At 35.6% G+C, this 23060-nt stretch overlaps 1 protein-coding gene across 1 annotated transcript in view; it reads left to right on the forward strand.

Moving 5' to 3' along the window:
• The first annotated feature begins 5665 nt into the window (after window positions 1-5665).
• Window positions 5666-23060, forward strand: part of LOC145983693 (uncharacterized) — a 21904-nt gene continuing 4509 nt past the window's right edge. Inside the window, exons 1-2 of the mRNA XM_083116748.1 lie at window positions 5666-5799; window positions 7893-8258. Of these exons, the coding sequence (XP_082972874.1) occupies window positions 5666-5799; window positions 7893-8258 (500 nt within the window). The remainder of the gene's footprint in view (window positions 5800-7892; window positions 8259-23060) is intronic.

The raw sequence follows: 23060 nt of genomic DNA on the forward strand, positions 1-23060 counted from the left end.
CAAGAGTGCACTCTTGCTCACACATCACATTCTGCTATGAGCCAGCGTATTTAAAGGTGCTTGAAGACTATGGGCAGATCTTTTCATGTCTGCAGGTTTGCCTTGGGAAAATTCAAATGCCTAGTTTCAATACATTAATTAATTTAACTTTATTTGGGATTCTATGAAATTATTTGCATGGAGGTGCATATAGAAACGTTCATTTCATCATGTTAACGTTTGAAAGCAACTGATATAGTCTGACCGTGGGCAATAGTTGCTTCGGCATTTCAAAACTCGGCTGCATATGCATGTGGGGGGTAGAGGAGTATTTTATTTCCTATTTCGGCAATTTTACGTAGCTTTCCTACCTCTTCAGTTATTTACTATGTTGAGGTTGAATAGATATTGGGACAAACTCAATGGTACGTCCATACCTTAGCCAGGGTTTCAAATAGCAGCTTAGCTGATCAGTCACGGAGCAGGCAACGACTTTAGTCTTTACGGTGTTCTTCAAGCAGCAATTTTAGTATGGTGTCTTGATACTAATTTTTTCATGGCCATTATTTTGTTGGCCGTGACGATATCAGTTGTTATTGAACATGGTATCTAAAACTCAAAGTTTGCTGATTTACGTGAATGCTGAACTCTTACTCCAAATTGAAATGAATGCAATACTCCTTGACTACTAAAAAGTGATAGCGATACTTGAAGTGAAGGTCGGCTTCCCCGATGTCGCAGTGGTAGCGTCGTCGCCTTGTATTCCAGGGGTCCCGGGTTCGATACCCGGTGGAGGCACACAGTGGTTCGGATCCAATTTTATAAACTGTAGGTTCAGTTCCGATTAGCCTTACTGTGCATAAAGTCTGACTCTTAAACGTGACTCAGTCTTACAGATAAGAATTAGAAGTGGAAAAATGTCGATTTACTTCAAATACCCTTCAGAGGATTTTTTTTTAACAAAACTGAAAACCGCATTTTTGTAGTTACGTTCGTCTGATTCCCGTAGGACGATAGGTGAAATACGTTTCCCGAGAAATATTTGAAAGGAGTTGTGTTAAGATGTCAAGCATGTAGCCCACAGCCATGCTGTATGATGAAAGCATAGAGGATAAGCCCCACACTTAATCTAGGTTCACAACAAAGATAGCGACTGAGAGGCCTAGCGTAATGAAAGGCAAGGAAAACTGTTAATCATTGGAAGAGACAATGAGTTTCATGTTTAGATCATTCTATCATATGTATAATTAATGAAATTGCTTATAAAAATAAAAAATGGTACAAAATGCTTCAAAGTAATTGAAAATATCGTCTCCAGGAAAAACCGAGAAAAGGAATACGCCCATTCAAACTGCAAACCTCGATTTGCATACTATATAGAAGGAATTTCCACCACATACTTGAAATTTGAGAAAATCTAAAATACGAGGAATCCCTATTCTCGTGTTGCTATTTCCTGTCAAATAAGAGGCTGTTGCGGTCTACTTCCGCGCTATACATTGAAGAAACAACGCTTTATACTCCGAAGTAGATACCAATGGTTCATGGACGCCCGCATTTTTTTTCAGGGAAGGGCAAGCAAGGTAGTTTTTTCCAGGGGGGGAAACAAGGTGCATGTCCTACACCATAAGTGTTGTCTTTTAAAAAAAAACATTACTTTAATTTGAAGTTATGTTCATGCAATAATTAACATATATTATTGTAGCTGAGATGACATTATATGTGTGATATATATATATATATATATATATATATATATATATAATTTTTGGTTGACTTTCATTTTCCAGGGGGGTCGTCCACCCCTTGCCCCTCTTTCGGACGTCCTTGCAAAGGTTCTATTTTTATTTCGCGTCTACCACTGTTAATCGCGATGATAAAGGATGCGATAGATGATGGAAGTGGTATAAAGACAATATCTTCTAGTCCAGGTTCTAATCAGACTTTAGACTTCGCATTGTATTACGCTAATTAATTTGCCACGGGATCGGCTACTTTGTGTTTGTCTGCTCATCAAATGATTAATTAGTTATTCAAACTCTATAGGTAGCAAAGCGATATAAAATAACGAAACGGAAAAAATCCACTTGACGTCTTGTAGGACTATCATCAACCTACAATTTCATGCTCACAAATCCACACAGGAAACTTCTTGTGGCATTAGTTTTGCGGAATGGCCTTGGGAAATAAAGATCGCCCATTTCCTTGTTCAGCTCTAGACAATTCAGGTGCCTTATCGAAGCTGCTCTTGAGCACGCAGGGTTTCTAACCTACTTCGCCGTAATTCAGTTGTTGTATCTTGATCAATATGCTGCATTGAACATTCCACTCAGAAATCCCATCCTATTCAACAGGGCGAGCTCACTACCATTCACGATTTTCGTCTGTATAAAGTGTGAAAAAGAAGAAATTTTCAGAAAACTCGTGTCTAATGTATTTCATTCTTTGATGTTTGTGTACAATTTGTAATACTATTAGTAATTGTAATACAGCGCGTCATTTTACTAGATATTCAACTAGTCTCTGTAGAAATAAGACAAAAAAGGAAGGAGGCTACTTAATGAAAAGGTGCAAACTGCTAATTTATAAATCTAAAGTCACGAAAAGAGTTCAGTCAAGGTCACGCCGCTCACCTAGTCTTGCCAGTAAGTAGACACATCCATATTTCGTTTTTGACGAAAACACGAAATGTGAAATGACATGCTGTAATGTTAATTTTTCATGTTTCTGAAAGGTGAGGTGCATTTTCCTACCCTGTTTCGTAACGAAATGATCTGCAAAATAAGAAATACTCCTAAACACAAAATTAGTTTATTTACCGATGCGATACTTTCTGAAGTTTGAAATATCCTGAGTTAGGTAATTCACGGAGAAATGATTAATTCTGCTGTAAATATTTGAGAAGCATAAATTGACCCCTTTATACAGAATAGACTTAATACTCTCGTAACTACATAAATGCGTAGCGTTCCAACAGAACTGATATGCTACGAATGTACTATAAGGGATATACTTATTTTGTGTAATAAGTGCAGTTTTTTAATCAAATTTAGGATTATATTCAATTTGTCATTTTATACACCACTTTTGATCAGATTTTTCACCGCTATAACAACGAATTTTTATTTTATTTAGCGCATTTGAACCCGAAAATTGTACCGAAATTTTGTATTTACCAAAAATATATGCCTCTTCTACCAATAAGCAACAATTTCAGCTGACGCAATCAACCGCATACGTACAGTGCGATGCACTAATATTGCTCGGCAAATTGTCCGACTATTTTCGTTATTTTTCTCGTACATATTATGTGTTTTAAGCGATGGATTTTTATGTATACTGGTGCAGAAGTTGTCAACAGCTTGTTTTGAGTTTTCTTTTAATTCTTGAAGCTCTTATTGGGTCAAATAAAATGCACTAACATGGTGATGGACAATTTGCACGGTAATACTCATGGATCCCACTGTACAACGCGCGAAGTGTCGACTGAGCAGCTAAGATGTGTGGCAACCCTGTAGGACCAGGTGTGGAGGAGACAAGGGGAAGCTCAGACTTTGACTGGACTGTTTTCGTGGAGAGAGCAATCGTGGGAAATTCCTACTATCCATTAGCTAGTATATCCATATAAAATTGCGGAGGATGGTTACATTCCAACATTCCAAGTAGGACCTTTATTCCATCACTTGAATTGTTTAGTAACATTTATTATTTTAATTCGTATATGCAAAATTGGACTAAATTGATCAATTTGATGGAGTGGTAAGTTAAATTTTACATTTGGTACATACATTATATTTCGTCAGAAACCAAATGCTTTATTGATGGCGTTGCGGGCCAAAACTGAACGTATGAAAATATTTCAGATCAAATTGTGACTTTACTGGAAAGACAAAATATCAGGTTCAGGAAAGATTTCCGTGGGTTGTAGTTTATAAAACACACACCTCTGAATGGGTGTCCAATATGTCCAGGATTGAATTGCAGTAATTGGTTAATATCAAGGAAATAGCGTTTATAACAGGGCGAAGCAATTAATGACCTAAAAATAAAATTTTAAAAATATATCATTTGTTATTAATTCCTTAACAGTTGATGAGTTAATTTTTGATAAATTTAATGGATAAGTGTAAAATGTTTAAATTTACTACAACTTGTTCGGAAAATGGAGTAATACACACTGTTAGCAGCAGTGAGATTAATGCAGAATTGGCAAATACGTGAGATTTAAAATCATTTTTTTAAAAAAATAATTTTATGTTGTATTGTTACAGAAGACAAAAGTTGCAATGGCTTTTCAGAATAAAGCTGAAGTAATATGATCAATAAACACTTGACGGAGATTCTAAAATAAAAATGATTGTCTGCTAGTAAAGACGTGTACAGTACGATACACAAGTATCGTGTGGGAAATTGACAAAGATTACTTTTGTTAATTTTTTTTCTTGCATCGTGCGTGTGTTTGAGAAATAAATGCTTGTGTAGAGATTCAGTTGCTTGTCTGGCGCTTTGTTCAAATTCGCAACTCTCATTGGGTAAAACAGAACAAACGCGATGGTGGATAATTTGCTTAGTAATTAATACTTATGCATCGAAATCAGCATGGAAAAGCTCCTCTATACTCTCATTGAAAGAACTGAAAGATACTGAAAGCAGTGTGTCCTAGGTTTACTTCAGTCAGCAAGAGGACATTATCACATGACAAAATTTGAAAAATAAGGGTAAAAGATATTCAATTAATAAAATGTCAAACTCTACAAAAAATCTTCAGAAAACTACTATAAATGTTCAAAATTACCTAGAATTGACAAAAGTTACTTATCATTACTTAAGCATTACAAATTCAAAGCAAATTTGCCTGAACAAATTGGCTTTACTGAACAAAGTTTTTACGCACATTGTTCTTGCATTGGAGCAATCTTTGCATCCTTTTTTTAAAATTCAAAATCAAATTACTTGTTCTATTATTATAGTAAAAAGAGCAAAAGTGTGCCCATTCATCATATCACTCATCCCCAACTTCGCAATTAGACAAAATTGGCAGAAAAGCGAAGTAAAATATACTAAATCAACTCAAATGCATATCCCAATCATTGGCTTTCAATTTTTCCCAAAATCTCAAAATCCATAAGCACAACTTTCTCCCTATAACCTGTAGAGTTTATCTAGAAGTTAGGCGAGCTTATACCGCAAATTAGTCTTGTTCTGTCACTTATCACCACGCCCCCCTCTATAGTTGCCTCCAGCTCGTTGTCCTGTAAATTCTCCACACGCATTGTAGTCTAGCTTTCCCCATGTTCATGAATTTCGACGTATTTTATATTGGGGAAGGTCCACTATGTGTAGGGTATTCTATAGTATTTTAATCAGGCGTAAAAAGTGCTGGGATTCCAATTTGTGACTAATCTCCATACATTAAGCATATTGTTATATAATGACAGTTAGTGGTCTCCATATATTTACGTATATGGGTATATTGTACGAATACACAAACTCGCACATAGATTTTACTTTGATATTAATTCTTTCAGTATGAATAAAACTATTTTCTTTATAGGGAGATCATAGTGGTAACCTAGAGAAACATATCAAGCGGAGGCATCAAGATAAGCTGTCATTTCTGCAGAAGAAGAAAATGAGAAATGCTATCTCTAGTAATCCGAAAGCCAATATTCTCCTAAATGTAAAGATGACCGCAGACATCCTCAGGCAGTCTTGCATCCGACTCATCTCGGAGCACGGACGTCCTTTTTCACTGATGAATGACCAAGCATTTCAAGATATAGTGAATCCTCTTTTGGAAGCGATGCCAGCTTCTGACAGGTGCGTATTTTCATCAATGTCGTCAGATTGTCCTTTACATGTATTCCTTAGTATGTTCACATTGTATACGAATGAAATTATTTTCATTGTTAGTAACGGACAGTCTTAATCAGTGTTCGGAAAGTTACTAGAGTCAGTTGCTTGGTTCAAAAAGTAGGTTCGGTGCAGCTACTCAATTTAAAAAATAACTTACTTTTGCAGTTACTTTCTGTTGGATATTTTATTGCGAAAAATTGAACACACCCAATGATCATTAATTACAAGAAAATAAATATTTAAGAAATTTTATTTTGGATTTTATGTCTGTGGTATGTCATCGCATTGTAATATTATGACAACAATCAAGATTAAACCAAACACTGAAGTTTTAATGAGCAACTAGAAATGACGAATTGCAACAAAGCGTGGATGTCCTAAATTCAAAATGGAACGAAGCCCAGCTTTCTTGCCTTAGTAGGAGATTCCGAAAAAAAAAAGGAAACAAAAGCGTCCAGAAAAGAAATAGTTGGAAGCTAAACTACCCCTCTAAGAGAAAGGCCCTTAAATCAATTTGACGTATACAAACAAGACTAATTATTCAAATGCCAACAACTCTAAGCTGATTTTTCAAAGGATGACGCTTGGTCCGCGCATAGTCCATCGCAGCTATTTCTGGCTTTCAAGACAGAACCCACTCCTTAACTAGCTCAACTACTGTCCTCGCGTAGCTGGGCAGGACTGAAATTTTGGAGGGCTCCCACCAGGAATTTAACCCTGGACCGCTAGCGCCAAATGTTAAATCACTAATAATTTGGCTACGCGGGAGCCCATAGTTGAAACAGTGTTGCCAAATTTAACTTTTTCCCCCAACGCTACAAATTTTAAAGTTAAAAATTTGTCTTCAAGAATAGTAAAAGTAACGTCATAAAGTTACATCTATTGCAAAAATGAAACTCTGCTACGGTTACAGCTACCTTCTTTAGTTAGAATTCCTTAGAAATTCATTTCAGGTTACTTCAAATACATTGATTTTATTGATCCAGCCTCATGTAATGAAGGTAGAGAGTTCTGTATATCCTTACAATGTTTAGAAGGAATGCAATTACGTTAAGTTAGTTTTTCACATAACTGTAAAACTAGTTACTCACTGACATAATCATGAGTAATTTCAACTGCAACAGTTACTCTTTGAATAAGTAAACTAAGTATAACTGTCTGGAAAAGTAATTTTCTGAAGACTGATATGTATGAGACACATTTTTTCATCAAATGATATTTAACACACTTTTGTACACTCAAACAAAACTAATTAATATAAAGTTTTCAAATATTATGTCAAATTTTCCTCAATTTTACAAAGTTGTTACATATACAGTGCGTTCGTTTTAAACTTATAACACAGGTTAGGTCGGAATATGTAATATAAATACTGTATAATTGTCTGCATGCTAGACGTTACGGGACGAAAATGCCGGCATCTGTCCCATATCACGTGCTAACTCTGCGCAGAGACAAAACAAACTCACTGTACTCCATATGCCTAGAGACAGGTTATGCTAACATTCTGTAGCTTTCCAGTGCTGGATGGAACTGAGCATGCAGTACAACTTATTTAGATATCCCCTATATACTATTGTTAATATATTTTAGAAAATAAAAAAAATATAGGTGTCACATATATCCTTTTCACAGCCTTAGGTATATCTGAATGAAGCAAAAAAGACCTATTGCCAAAGCCCAGTGCTGTGACCAGGGAGGGTGGTGTTATAACTTCCTCATTAGTTCAAACTTTACTAAAGAGCGTTGATTGCATCAAATAACACTGTTTATTGCATGCAAGCTGCGTTAGTTTCTAGACACACTGATAGAGGTTAACCTATTATGGTTTTAAATAACAATCTTTTTCACTTTCACCAAAAAAGTGTTCTGCTTTCTCATATTTGTAGCATTTGCCTAGTTGATGAAAGCTTGATAATATAATTAATTCATACTATTTGAAAAATATTTTTAAGAATTTTAATTCTATTTTGGGTTTGAAACAAATGTCTTGAAAATTTCAAAAATCAAGAAACAACTTATCAATTAAGGATTAAAGCAAATTTTATTCTCTGCAGGTTTATCGTGAACAAGGAAGGTGTACGGAACATGCTATTCAGTCAGGCCCAGCAGATCAGAGAAACAATACGCGGCGAAATGGAGGGAAAATTGATACATCTAAAAGTTGATTCTACTTCGAAAAATGGACGATCATTCTTTGGTGTCAACGTCCAGTTTGTTGTAAATGGGGCTCTCCAATTGCGTACTTTGTCAGTTCAAGAGTTATTTGTGTCTCAAACAGGTAGCAATTTGCGTTACGAATTGTTGAACATTCTGGATAAGTATAATGTGCCCGTGGAGAATATATATAGTTTAACTACAGACACTGGAGCAAACATGATTAAAACCGGGAAACTTATTGGGGAAGATCAAGAAACAAAGATGTCTAATATTTCTCAAGACACTTACGAAGATGAAGATATTGAAATGGAATTGACGAGTAAAGATTATCGTCTCCAATCCGTTCGTTGCGCGTCGCATACTCTTCATTTAGTCGTGAATGATGCTCTCAATTCCATTCCTGAAGTTAAGGATATTATTGTGACATGTCAAGCAGCATGCCGTGTCTTACGATCGCCTACAGCACGGCGTCAATTGAATGCAGAATCACTGCCGGTACCATCCCTTGATGTCCCGACAAGATGGAACAGCACAAATGATATGCTCCAGTCACTTTTTACACTTAAAAAGTTCATAGGGGATTACTATCAAGAGCAAGTTAAAATAAAGCAAGAAGACTGGATATACATTGAGGCTATTTTGACGTCACTGGAACCAGCCAAAGTAGCCACAAAGAGGCTGCAAGAAGAACAGCTTCTACTTGGCGACTTCTACGGGATATGGCTGGAGTGTCGCCTTAAAACATCAACAATCAACACAGACCTTGCACGCCACATAGTAGAGGGCATGGACAAACGAGAAAAACAAGCATTATATGTCAATAACGAAGAGAGACTTCCATCATTATTTGAGTATCCAGGATTTCTTGCTTCTATTTACATGGATCCCAGGTACTTTTCTGTTTTAAGTGAAGAAAACATCCATGTGGCGAAGGTGTATCTCCAGAAGTTGTGGTTAAGACTTGAACACATGAAATCCTTATCAGTGTGTGGAGAGGTAAAGAAACAAGAAGATTCCAGCACTGAAGATGATGACAGTGACCATGTCACAAACTACTTAAAGAAACAAGATTTATTGCGGCGGAATACCATATCTGCACCAAAGTTTAATATTGCGTCATTATTGGACACTTACTTTGTTTCAACTCGAAGACTGAAAAGGACTGAAAATGTTCTAAATTTCTGGGAAATTAGAAAATCAAGTTGTCCCGAATTGTACATTTTGGCTTGTATTGTTCTCTCTACTCCTGCAACACAAGTTAGTGTCGAGAGACTCTTTTCATCTCTGAAATTCATACTAAACCCACTCAGGTGTAATATGGCAACCGAAATTATTGATGACATACTTGTTATTAGAAATAATTATATTTTCATGAAAAAAAATCTAACTAAATCTTCATTAAAAAGCAATCTCAGAAATAGCAGCACAGAATTGACTACAAACATTGTAGCAAACTTTGTGGAATCCAATGATACACCACAGAAAGATCTTGTACAACATGTTGAAAATGTGGGGAATATTACTGTCTAGATTAATAATGTATATAATTACTTGATTTTTTTTGTGATCTTATAGTTCATTATACATAAGTAGCTGTAACCAAAGAAAATCTTTTCAGAGGTTCCATAAGAAGTAATTTAATTAAAAGAACAATTTTGCTCGTACTTGTTTAATGTTTCCTAGTAATTAATACATTTAGTTTTGAGTAGCTGTCTTACCTGTTCACAAAATTGCACAGATATACTGATGTTATACAAGAGTATGAAATATATTTTTATTCATGTCAAATTTGTGGAATTCTGTTTAGTTTTAAATTGACACCTGAAGGAAATGACAGTGTATTTGCTTTGTTTTGAAAGATACAAAATTTCTCTAGTTTTTTAAGTAATAAGGTCTTTTTTTTCCTTGTTTTAGAATTTACCTTGGAATGATTAAGAGAATAATAAAGATATTCAACAAAATTTTAAAAACTGTTTCAATATATACTTTTCAGAACCTCCGTTCTATTCTTATGCTTATACAGTACGAATGCATACTTTAAATATATGTATATTTACATTTTTTTAACAAAAATTGAGCTTCGATGTTGTAGGGAGTTGAATATATGGCAAATATTGTTATTCCTTGGTTGGTGAACAAATCCTAATTTTTTTTTATTGTATTAATTCCCATGATATCTATTTCTTTGTGAGAGATTAGTGTAAATTTTTAGATTTTTTATGATAAATTTGACAGCCATTTTAGAATGTACCTCAAAATGTAACATTTAGAGCAAATTACTCAGGAACACCACTCAATAACAGACGTTACTGTTAGCCTCCTAATATGTAACCTAAAATCAATTCTTGTTTTTCAAACACGCTACTTCCTAAGGTTAAGTTTAGTTCTCTTGTTATAAAATTCTCTTAATAAAATATCAAAAAATGGCAACATCATTGTCATTATCTTGTCTAAGTAATTATTGCATGGAATCTGATAAATTATCAAAAGACGCACGCAAATGCAAATTAATGTACATTAATTACCTTGATGGACGCACGTGTCTGCCTGTGTGTGTATCCAAATCAGCATGTTACTTTCTAATGTTCTGGACAATGAGTTTTTGAAGAATGGAAACCGAATAGTCAATCACTCTACTACCAAATCATCCCGTGTAACAGCATGGAATGTAAATGGAGATGACAAATAGCATCCACATATCTTTTGAACTTGACTCATTTTGTTAGAATCAGTCGTTCCACATGTCTTATCGATACCTCAAAAATACTGAACCCACAATTGTAATATTAAAATGGGCTCCAATAACTATCAAAGTTTAATTTTTGCATGGCTGAGTTGGGGTCATGTAAATTCTTGTCCTCGCTAAAGTACAGTATGCGTACGTTGCACAAGACTATATAAAAACAAAGTAAATTTGTTACACACACATAAGTGCGCGCCCGCAATTGCATAGCTGAAAGTCTACTGAACACACACACACATCAACTTTCGAGCACTAACGATGACCATTGCCATAAGCACAATCTCTGGCGTGTGTCCAAACATGCACTTCTATGTTCACTATCTAGTAGTAGCAATTTATGGTAGAAATCAATGGTCACTAAAAGTGCATGTTACAACGTCTGCCCACACCTGGGAGTTAGGAATGGAAGACATCGCCATTATGTTATTAAGTGTCCTGTTCAAAATGTCCTTACTTTTATTTTTAAGAAATTTGCCAGAGAACGAAGCGCGATAGTTTTCAATTACATAGAAAATGATGCACCCCCTCAGAGGAGTAACCACAAATTCTTGTCTACGGGGGGAGTACTTGGATAAACTATTAATAATAGTAGTAATAATGGCACTATTATTATACGTACACAATTTATATAGCCTATATTAATACATTACATAATGAATTCATTCGCCCCACAACAAACAACAAAAAATATGCCTCTGAAATGTGTGCGCTTCTTCTCCCCCAAACAATTGTTCATACATTTAAGACTCAACTGTTTGTAATAGTCTGACGTACTTACTTCTTGTTACTTCTCCCTCTGGTAATTTACAATGCATTACAGAAAATAAATTGCTAGCGAAGCGATCAAGAAAACTTTTAGATCCAAATTTTTGCAAACTGAAAACAATATTGATTTAATATGGCGCAAAAAAATCATGGAGGCCCATGACATTCTCTTTTACATTTTTTTTTCTATTTACATCGTTCGGCGTCCAGGGCTGACTGCCGCCGTCCCCTATACATCGACCACAAGGAAAAAAACCTTGGGACGAAAAGTCCCCGCGCAGCTTTCCCTTCTTCCCTCCACCTCGGGCCATAAGGAAGCATGGTCCACTCTCCCCCTCCCCTACAAGCGGGAGTATGGTGTACAGGAGTCGTGGGTCTGCGCAGGTTGTTTTGCTCATGGTTCCACTATAGCTAAGGGTTTGAAATTGACAAGACTGTAAGAAAAGCAGATATTGCGAGCGAAACGAGCTAGACAATTTTATATAACTTTATTTACATTTGTATAAAGATATAAATCGAAAGGGGGCAATTGCCCTTCTGTGCCTCCTTGCAGATGCTCTTGACCGTCTGGAAGAAATAATGCACGAAAGACGTGAAAACTAAATCCGTCTTTAGTATCGTTTTGTCCTGCAACTCTTAGATTCTGCAACCTTTCTTTCCATAGTTCAATGTTTGCAACCTTACCCCTTAGAATTGATTTCCGTCCAAGGTTGAGGCCCAATCTCCCCCCCCCCTGTGGTTGCGCCACTGCACCTTCTTTAGCCGTAGTTGTTTTGTGAACTTTCATTGGCTTAAAAATACTTCATTTTCTTCAAGAGCATAATATAGTTTAATAACCGGCGATAAAATTCCTCTCCCCTAAATTTCTGGATTAAAGTATAATAATATAGGGGCATGGAAATCTGAAAGGGGGGTGCGGATGGCCACCTCTCTCCTTTAGAAAACGAATGTCAGCTAAAAGTATATATTTCACACGTATAATTTGATTCCAGTCATAGTAATTTACATTAATTATTATAATGGGTATGCAGGAATGCGATAATTTCGAATTCAAGTGGTGTTTCTTGAGGGGGCAACACTATTATCGGGGTAATATGCCCCATGGAAAAATACCTCGCTTCTCCCTCCGTCGAAAATATCTGCAGACGTCCATGATTAGGGCGGGGCATTAACCCCCACTTTGGACTTCGTGCGCACGCCTATGGCTACTCATTTCTACACTACATGGAAGGTTTATTCAATTTCGAGCCAAAAATGTAATTTTCAAATCAGGGTTTTTAAACGTCCACGAACCCATCAACTAATGGGTTCTATTGGGTTCCGCAACAATACCGGAACCTGTTCTATCACAGTGTAAATTCGGTCCAAGTTGCGTATTGTTTCATTTCAAATATGGAACTTAGACCGTCTTTAAATTGATCCGGAACGAAGGACCCTGTGCCGTATTTCAATTGATCCAGAAAAAAGGTTCCTGGAACTTATTTAAATACCTTAAACATAAAAAGGCTCTTTACGGTCCAGATCCATTTATGCTTGCTAATATTCCCTGCTGAACCTGAATTGAATTGATTTAAAATTCCTGATCCTTTAACAACCCTGGTGGAAATTCATTAATTTACAAACAACCATATTTTTAACGAAACATTAATCCCACACAATATACTGAGTTATTTTTCGCAATGTTCCAATGAATGGCAAGAGATTTGGGCTATTCCTTTTTCTTCCTTGATGTTTAATAGATTATATTTGTCACGCACCTATAACGTTACTAGCAAACATTTGTGAATTGTTCTTTCCTTGTAACGTTAACATCTACCATACTGAATTTATTTACGTTCCTTATGCAGATGGTATGTACCCAACTGCATTTTGTTCCGTTCCGCTACAGTGGTTTACATTTTGTTACATTCCTATGTAACGTTAATTAACCATATTGCCTTTCACTTCGTTCCGTTACGGAGGATTGCATTCATTACGTTCCTATGTACCGTTATTTACTACCATGTTGCATTTCGTTACGTTTTTTTGTAACGCTAGTATATACCACAATGCATTTCGTTACTACGTTCCTTGTATCCTTGTAACGGTAGTATATACCATATTGCATATTAGTAGTATATTTAATGCTATAACCAGCTCACGAAAGTATGAACCCCCCTCCAGCAGATTTGCTTACACTTAAAACAAGCTCAACATGCCCATACGAGCTTATTGCTCAAGTGTGGAACCCCCTCTAATCCAAGATTTTTGTAAAAAAGCCCTCATGGATTCCATCAGAAAGTATGACCCTCCTCAGATTGATGTGCCTATACTTACACAAGGCACTTCTGTGAGATTGTTGTCCATAATCCTGTTAAAAATATGCTCCTCTTGATATTTTTTTCGGCCACACTTAAAACTAGGCCACGACACACATACACACCCACACCCACCCACACCCACCCACACATATACATACACACCCACACCCACACACACACACTCACATACACACACACCCACACCCACCCGCATTGACCCTGACCTTGACCCTGACCTTGACCTTGACCTTGACCCTGACCTTGACCTTGACCCTGACCTTGACCTTGACCTTGACCTTGACCCTGACCTTGACCCTGACCTTGACCTTGACCTTGACCACACCCACCCACATACACACCCACACCCACCCACACACACATATCTACTTCCGGTCCACTTCCGGTCCACTTTCGGTCCACTTCCGGTCTACTTCCGGTCCACTTCCGGTTTGCCTACTTCCGGTCTATTTGTGGCCAAGTTGTGGCCTATTTCTGGTTTATTTATATTGCATCATGTTTTTGCAACAAATTATTACCCAATATAGAGTTTTGATTTGAACCCCAAGAAATTTTATATAAATACCAAGGCCAAAAATATCAACACACATACACACACACACACACATACAAAATATACAAGGCACACAGCTGAACCCAACTGATATTTTTATCCAGCATAGAGTTTTGAATTGAAGCCCAGGAAATACGCAAACATATTTTGAAAGAAGAAATATTGCAAGATATATAAAATCAGACCACCTGTTGGATTGTTTTAGGGAAAAATTTGAAAATCTATCAGAGTATGATTTTTTTAAAGTGCAAAATGAAACAGAGGCAAGATGGGTACTTAACAGTAATGTTGGGTTTGGGTATGTGAGCATAGAATTGGGTTCTGAATATGATGATTTTGAATCCAATACATACTGGCATAGAATTGATGCATACCTGTTGCATTGTTATTGGGGGAAATATGTTGCTTTTTTTACAAAAAGTACTTCAAGTTTAGAAAAATTTAGGTTTTACAAATTTTTCCATGATCATAGAATTTATACAAACAGCAGGGGGCCTGTTGATGACACAACAATTTCCATACTTGATGAGGCAGGAAAATACCTATTGGATGTAGATTCTGGTTTATATTTTAATGAGTTGATTATGTACCTGCTTAAAAACAATATCAATTCTGGCTCCTTCAATACAAGATGGATTTAAATAATTAGAGTTTTTACACAAAATATTGCACAGGGACGTGCTAACAATATTTTTTTTTTGCTAACAATTTCAAGTCCCCTGAGTGGGAATATGTTGTTTCTAAGATCAGCATTAATTTTGTAGTACAGCATTGCTGTGGAACATGTTAAGTCCATGGATTCTGTCACACCTATTCTAATACAATTAATATCACAAGGCATGCATAAAATCATAATTCCAAGCAATGGAATGGAGTAATTATTTTTCCACGTACATACTGCAATTGGAGCTTCAGCAGTTCGGGACTGTGGAATATATTGTATACAAATGTATGAAAAATAATATTGTACGGGTTGCAAACAAAACTCCCAAAGCTTATGTATTTCAGGTTTCTTAAATTTGAAACAGAATCCAAACTGTCTGGAAGTTCATAAAAGTGAAGCCATTCTACAAGCTGGTTTATCTCAGCTTTTGCATGATATATTTGAGCAAGAGGTGATGTGTTTATAATATTTGTTGGTATAGAGGTTTGTTCTGAGTATCTTATCAATTATGAACAACTCTGCTGCATGTTGTGATGATGAATATCTAGTCCCTAAACCTAACAGAGCTGTGCAGTGATGTTGTTATTGGGAACAGGATTCAAATCCTACACAGATTTATGGATAGGAGTGATTGCCATGAAATTATATCTAGATCCCTGTGCAATAATGCTGTTATTGGCAACAGGATTCAAATCCTACACAGATACAGATTCTTGCTGAGCTTAATAGGTTATTGTCATGGAAGATACTCAATATTTCTGCTGTTATTAGGTACAAAATTCAATTACACAGACACAGATATAATATCTAGATGCATACAGAACTGTGGTTTCTATAAATCTATACTCAATATCCCTATACCTGACAGCTGTGCGGTGATGCTGTTATTGGGAACAAGATTCAAATCCCACACAGAAACAGATTTTTGCTGGGCTTAGAACTATTATGGATAGGTGATTGCCATGAAATAATATCCCTATACCTGACAGCTGTGCGGTGATGCTGTTATTGGGAACAATTTTAACAGAGCCATAAATCTATACTCAATATCCCTATGCCTGACAGAGCTGTGCAGTGATGCTGTTATTGGAACAGGATTCAAATATATAGATTCTTGCTAAACTTAGAACTATGCCATGAACAAAACTGTGCGGTGTTATAATTATTGGGAACAAGCTTCAAATCCCTGCACAATGCTGAGCTTAGAGTGAAGATACCAGTGATATAATTATTGAGAACAGGATTCAAATTTTGGAACTATTATGGATAGGTGATTACCATGAAGATACTCAATATTTTTGTTATTAGGTATAAATATTATTTTATTCAATTCTTCACCTCCATATCTATAACATCTCTGTGTAATTCCATAACAGTTCCATGATCAGCTCACAAACAAATCTCATCTAACAGTTCCATGCTCAGCTCTGTGTCTGTGTGAGGCAAGTACAGCTCTGTTAGAGATAGGGATTAAAAATTATTTTATTCTTCACAAATAAATCTCATCTAACAGTTCCATGCTCAGCTCTGTCTGTGTGGGGATTTGTGCTTAATAACATCAAAAACAATACAGTTCTGTTAGTTCAATTCTTCACATCCATATCCATAATATCTCTGTGTAATTCCATAATAGTTCCATGTTCAGTTATGTGTTTATGTAGAGCAGATAGGGATATTATATAAATTTAAAAATTATTTTATTCTTCACAAATAAATCTCTTCTAATAATTCCATAGCAGTTCCATGCTCAGCTTGTATCTGTGTGGGATTTGTACAGCAACATTAGAGACAGAGTAGATGGGTATAAATATTATTTTATTCAATTCTTCACTTCCATATCTATAATAGCTCTATGTTTATAATAGATCTTCACATCTAACAATTCCCATAATAGTTTCATGCTCAGCAAGGCTCTGTGTAGTTTCATAATAGTTCTTGTGTGGATTTGTACAGAGCACAGCTCTGAGATAGGGATTAACAGTTAGGGTATAATTAATTCTTCACATCTAACAATTATAACAATTCCTCTTATCTATTGAGTGTTTAGATGTTATTTCATCCCTATGCCATGATAGTTTCAATTCTGTATTTGTGTGGGATTTAAAGCTTGTCCAATTCTTCACATTTCCCAATGTGTGGCATGAAATTGTGTTTTTTGCCCAAAAAAAATCTCAGCATGGCCCTGTGTCTGCACAGCTCTGTTAATAAATTTCATTTTTTCTAATTGTATAATTGAGCATAGCAAAAATCTCAGCATGGCCTTGTGTTTGTGTTTGAGGCTTGTTTCCGGTATAGGTAGGTACAAATCTGGCAATCACATAGGATCTGTGCCTCCCGGCTTGAGATATGCATATTGTTTTGAAACCTTACTGGGTGGGATCTGAATCTCAGCAAAAGCCCTAATAAAATATAATTTGGATGTGTTTCTGTATTTTTCAAGCTCTGCTGTTACAAACACTTCCCTGTATACATATTCTGCAACATATGGGCCATCACTATAATAATATTTGCCACATGTTCTGTGATCTGTAATCTTGTAATAATTATTCCTGTCGGTGATACAAAAATTGTCACAAATTTCCTGTCTTGAGGAAATATCAACAAGGCTTATTCTTCACAAACAAATCTCATCTAACAATTCCATGCTCAGCTCTGTGTCTGTGCGAGGAGGATTTGTACCTAATAACATCAGTACAGCACAGCAGCTCTGTTAGAGATAGGGACGATTTAATTATATTATTATTGAAACATCTAGAAATTATTCTTCACAAACAAATCTCATATAACAATTCCATGCTCAGCTCTGTGTCTGTGCAAGGATTTGTACCTAATAACATCAGTACAGCACAGCTGCTCTGTTAGAGACAGAGCAAATAGGTATAAATATTATTTTATTTATTTCTTCATAACAGCTCTGTGTCTGTGTGAGGCAAGCACAGCTCTGTTAGAGATAGGGATATTGAGTATTGAAACATCTAGAAATTATTTTATTCTTCACAAACAAATCTCATCTAACAATTCCATGCTCAGCTCTGGGGATTTGTACCTAATAACATCAAAACAACACAGCTCTGTTAGAGACAGAATATTCAATTCTTCACAATTCCATAACAGTTCCATGCTCAGCTCTGTGTCTATGTAGAGCAAAACTGTTAGAGATAGGGATATTAAGTATAAATTTAAAAATTATTTCATTCTTCACAAACAAATCTCATCTAACAATTCCATAACAGTTCCATGTTCAGCTCTGTGTCTGTGTGAGGCAAGCACAGCTTTGTTACATGATAAGAATATTAAGTATAGATTTAAATTTCATTCTTCACAAACAAATCTCATCTAACAATTCCATAACAGTTCCATGCTCAGCTCTGTGTCTGTGTGAGGCAAGCACAGCTCTGTTAAATATAGGAATATTAAGTATAGATTTAAATTTCATTCTTCACAAACAAATCTCATCTAACAATTCCATTACAGTTCCATGCTCAGCTCTGTGTCTATGTGGGATTTGTACAGCAACATAGCTTTGTTAGAGACAGAGTAGATGGGTATAAATATTATTTTATTCAATTCTTCACCTCCATATCCATAACAGCTCTGTGAAATTTATTTTTTACATCTAAAAATTCCCTTAACAGTTTCATGTTCAGCAAGGTTCTGTGTTTGTGTAGATAGGGATATTAATATTTTATTTTTTTTATAACAGTTCCTGTGTCTGTGTGGGATTTGTACAGAGCACAGCTATGAGATAGTGACTAACAGTTAGGGTATAGTTAATTCTTTACATCTATTGAGTGTCTAGATGTTATTTCATCCCTATGCCATGACAGTTTCAACTCTGTATTTGTATGGAATTTAAAACTTGTCTGAAAAGTGGCAATCAATGCCTATTGTTTCTATATAAACGTTTCAACGTATGTGTTATTTCATCCCTATGCCATGACAGTTTCAACTCTGTATTTGTATGGAATTTAAAACTTGTCTGAAAAGTGGCAATCAATGCCTATTGTTTCTATATAAACGTTTCAACGTATGTTGAACATACGTTGAAACGTTTATATAGAAACAATAGGCATTGATTGCCACTTTTCAGACAAGTTTTAAATTCCATACAAATACAGAGTTGAAACTGTCATGGCATAGGGATGAAATAACACATACGTTGAAACGTTTATATAGAAACAATAGGCATTGATTGCCACTTTTCAGACAAGTTTTAAATTCCATACAAATACAGAGTTGAAACTGTCATGGCATAGGGATGAAATAACATCTAGACACTCAATAGATGTGAAGAATTAACTATACCCTAACTGTTAGTCACTATCTCATAGCTGTGCTCTGTACAAATCCCACACAGACACAGGAACTGTTATAAAAAAAATAAAATATTAATATCCCTATCTACACAAACACAGAACCTTGCTGAACATGAAACTGTTAAGGGAATTTTTAGATGTAAAAAATAAATTTCACAGAGCTGTTATGGATATGGAGGTGAAGAATTGAATAAAATAATATTTATACCCATCTACTCTGTCTCTAACAAAGCTATGTTGCTGTACAAATCCCACATAGACACAGAGCTGAGCATGGAACTGTAATGGAATTGTTAGATGAGATTTGTTTGTGAAGAATGAAATTTAAATCTATACTTAATATTCCTATATTTAACAGAGCTGTGCTTGCCTCACACAGACACAGAGCTGAGCATGGAACTGTTATGGAATTGTTAGATGAGATTTGTTTGTGAAGAATGAAATTTAAATCTATACTTAATATTCTTATCATGTAACAAAGCTGTGCTTGCCTCACACAGACACAGAGCTGAACATGGAACTGTTATGGAATTGTTAGATGAGATTTGTTTGTGAAGAATGAAATAATTTTTAAATTTATACTTAATATCCCTATCTCTAACAGTTTTGCTCTACATAGACACAGAGCTGAGCATGGAACTGTTATGGAATTGTGAAGAATTGAATATTCTGTCTCTAACAGAGCTGTGTTGTTTTGATGTTATTAGGTACAAATCCCCAGAGCTGAGCATGGAATTGTTAGATGAGATTTGTTTGTGAAGAATAAAATAATTTCTAGATGTTTCAATACTCAATATCCCTATCTCTAACAGAGCTGTGCTTGCCTCACACAGACACAGAGCTGTTATGAAGAAATAAATAAAATAATATTTATACCTATTTGCTCTGTCTCTAACAGAGCAGCTGTGCTGTACTGATGTTATTAGGTACAAATCCTTGCACAGACACAGAGCTGAGCATGGAATTGTTATATGAGATTTGTTTGTGAAGAATAATTTCTAGATGTTTCAATAATAATATAATTAAATCGTCCCTATCTCTAACAGAGCTGCTGTGCTGTACTGATGTTATTAGGTACAAATCCTCCTCGCACAGACACAGAGCTGAGCATGGAATTGTTAGATGAGATTTGTTTGTGAAGAATAAGCCTTGTTGATATTTCCTCAAGACAGGAAATTTGTGACAATTTTTGTATCACCGACAGGAATAATTATTACAAGATTACAGATCACAGAACATGTGGCAAATATTATTATAGTGATGGCCCATATGTTGCAGAATATGTATACAGGGAAGTGTTTGTAACAGCAGAGCTTGAAAAATACAGAAACACATCCAAATTATATTTTATTAGGGCTTTTGCTGAGATTCAGATCCCACCCAGTAAGGTTTCAAAACAATATGCATATCTCAAGCCGGGAGGCACAGATCCTATGTGATTGCCAGATTTGTACCTACCTATACCGGAAACAAGCCTCAAACACAAACACAAGGCCATGCTGAGATTTTTGCTATGCTCAATTATACAATTAGAAAAAATGAAATTTATTAACAGAGCTGTGCAGACACAGGGCCATGCTGAGATTTTTTTTGGGCAAAAAACACAATTTCATGCCACACATTGGGAAATGTGAAGAATTGGACAAGCTTTAAATCCCACACAAATACAGAATTGAAACTATCATGGCATAGGGATGAAATAACATCTAAACACTCAATAGATAAGAGGAATTGTTATAATTGTTAGATGTGAAGAATTAATTATACCCTAACTGTTAATCCCTATCTCAGAGCTGTGCTCTGTACAAATCCACACAAGAACTATTATGAAACTACACAGAGCCTTGCTGAGCATGAAACTGTTATGGGAATTGTTAGATGTGAAGATCTATTATAAACACAGAGCTGTTATGGATATGGAAGTGAAGAATTGAATAAAATAATATTTATACCCATCTACTCTGTCTCTAATGTTGCTGTACAAATCCCACACAGATACAAGCTGAGCATGGAACTGCTATGGAATTATTAGAAGAGATTTATTTGTGAAGAATAAAATAATTTTTAAATTTATATAATATCCCTATCTGCTCTACATAAACACATAACTGAACATGGAACTATTATGGAATTACACAGAGATATTATGGATATGGATGTGAAGAATTGAACTAACAGAACTGTATTGTTTTTGATGTTATTAAGCACAAATCCCCACACAGACAGAGCTGAGCATGGAACTGTTAGATGAGATTTATTTGTGAAGAATAAAATAATTTTTAATCCCTATCTCTAACAGAGCTGTACTTGCCTCACACAGACACAGAGCTGAGCATGGAACTGTTAGATGAGATTTGTTTGTGAGCTGATCATGGAACTGTTATGGAATTACACAGAGATGTTATAGATATGGAGGTGAAGAATTGAATAAAATAATATTTATACCTAATAACAAAAATATTGAGTATCTTCATGGTAATCACCTATCCATAATAGTTCCAAAATTTGAATCCTGTTCTCAATAATTATATCACTGGTATCTTCACTCTAAGCTCAGCATTGTGCAGGGATTTGAAGCTTGTTCCCAATAATTATAACACCGCACAGTTTTGTTCATGGCATAGTTCTAAGTTTAGCAAGAATCTATATATTTGAATCCTGTTCCAATAACAGCATCACTGCACAGCTCTGTCAGGCATAGGGATATTGAGTATAGATTTATGGCTCTGTTAAAATTGTTCCCAATAACAGCATCACCGCACAGCTGTCAGGTATAGGGATATTATTTCATGGCAATCACCTATCCATAATAGTTCTAAGCCCAGCAAAAATCTGTTTCTGTGTGGGATTTGAATCTTGTTCCCAATAACAGCATCACCGCACAGCTGTCAGGTATAGGGATATTGAGTATAGATTTATAGAAACCACAGTTCTGTATGCATCTAGATATTATATCTGTGTCTGTGTAATTGAATTTTGTACCTAATAACAGCAGAAATATTGAGTATCTTCCATGACAATAACCTATTAAGCTCAGCAAGAATCTGTATCTGTGTAGGATTTGAATCCTGTTGCCAATAACAGCATTATTGCACAGGGATCTAGATATAATTTCATGGCAATCACTCCTATCCATAAATCTGTGTAGGATTTGAATCCTGTTCCAATAACAACATCACTGCACAGCTCTGTTAGGTTTAGGGACTAGATATTCATCATCACAACATGCAGCAGAGTTGTTCATAATTGATAAGATACTCAGAACAAACCTCTATACCAACAAATATTATAAACACATCACCTCTTGCTCAAATATATCATGCAAAAGCTGAGATAAACCAGCTTGTAGAATGGCTTCACTTTTATGAACTTCCAGACAGTTTGGATTCTGTTTCAAATTTAAGAAACCTGAAATACATAAGCTTTGGGAGTTTTGTTTGCAACCCGTACAATATTATTTTTCATACATTTGTATACAATATATTCCACAGTCCCGAACTGCTGAAGCTCCAATTGCACAGTATGTACGTGGAAAAATAATTACTCCATTCCATTGCTTGGAATTATGATTTTATGCATGCCTTGTGATATTAATTGTATTAGAATAGGTGTGACAGAATCCATGGACTTAACATGTTCCACAGCAATGCTGTACTACAAAATTAATGCTGATCTTAGAAACAACATATTCCCACTCAGGGGACTT

The sequence above is a fragment of the Lepisma saccharinum genome, chromosome 2, assembly GCF_977018435.1.
Source record: "Lepisma saccharinum chromosome 2, izLepSacc3.1, whole genome shotgun sequence".
NCBI lineage: Eukaryota > Metazoa > Arthropoda > Insecta > Zygentoma > Lepismatidae > Lepisma > Lepisma saccharinum.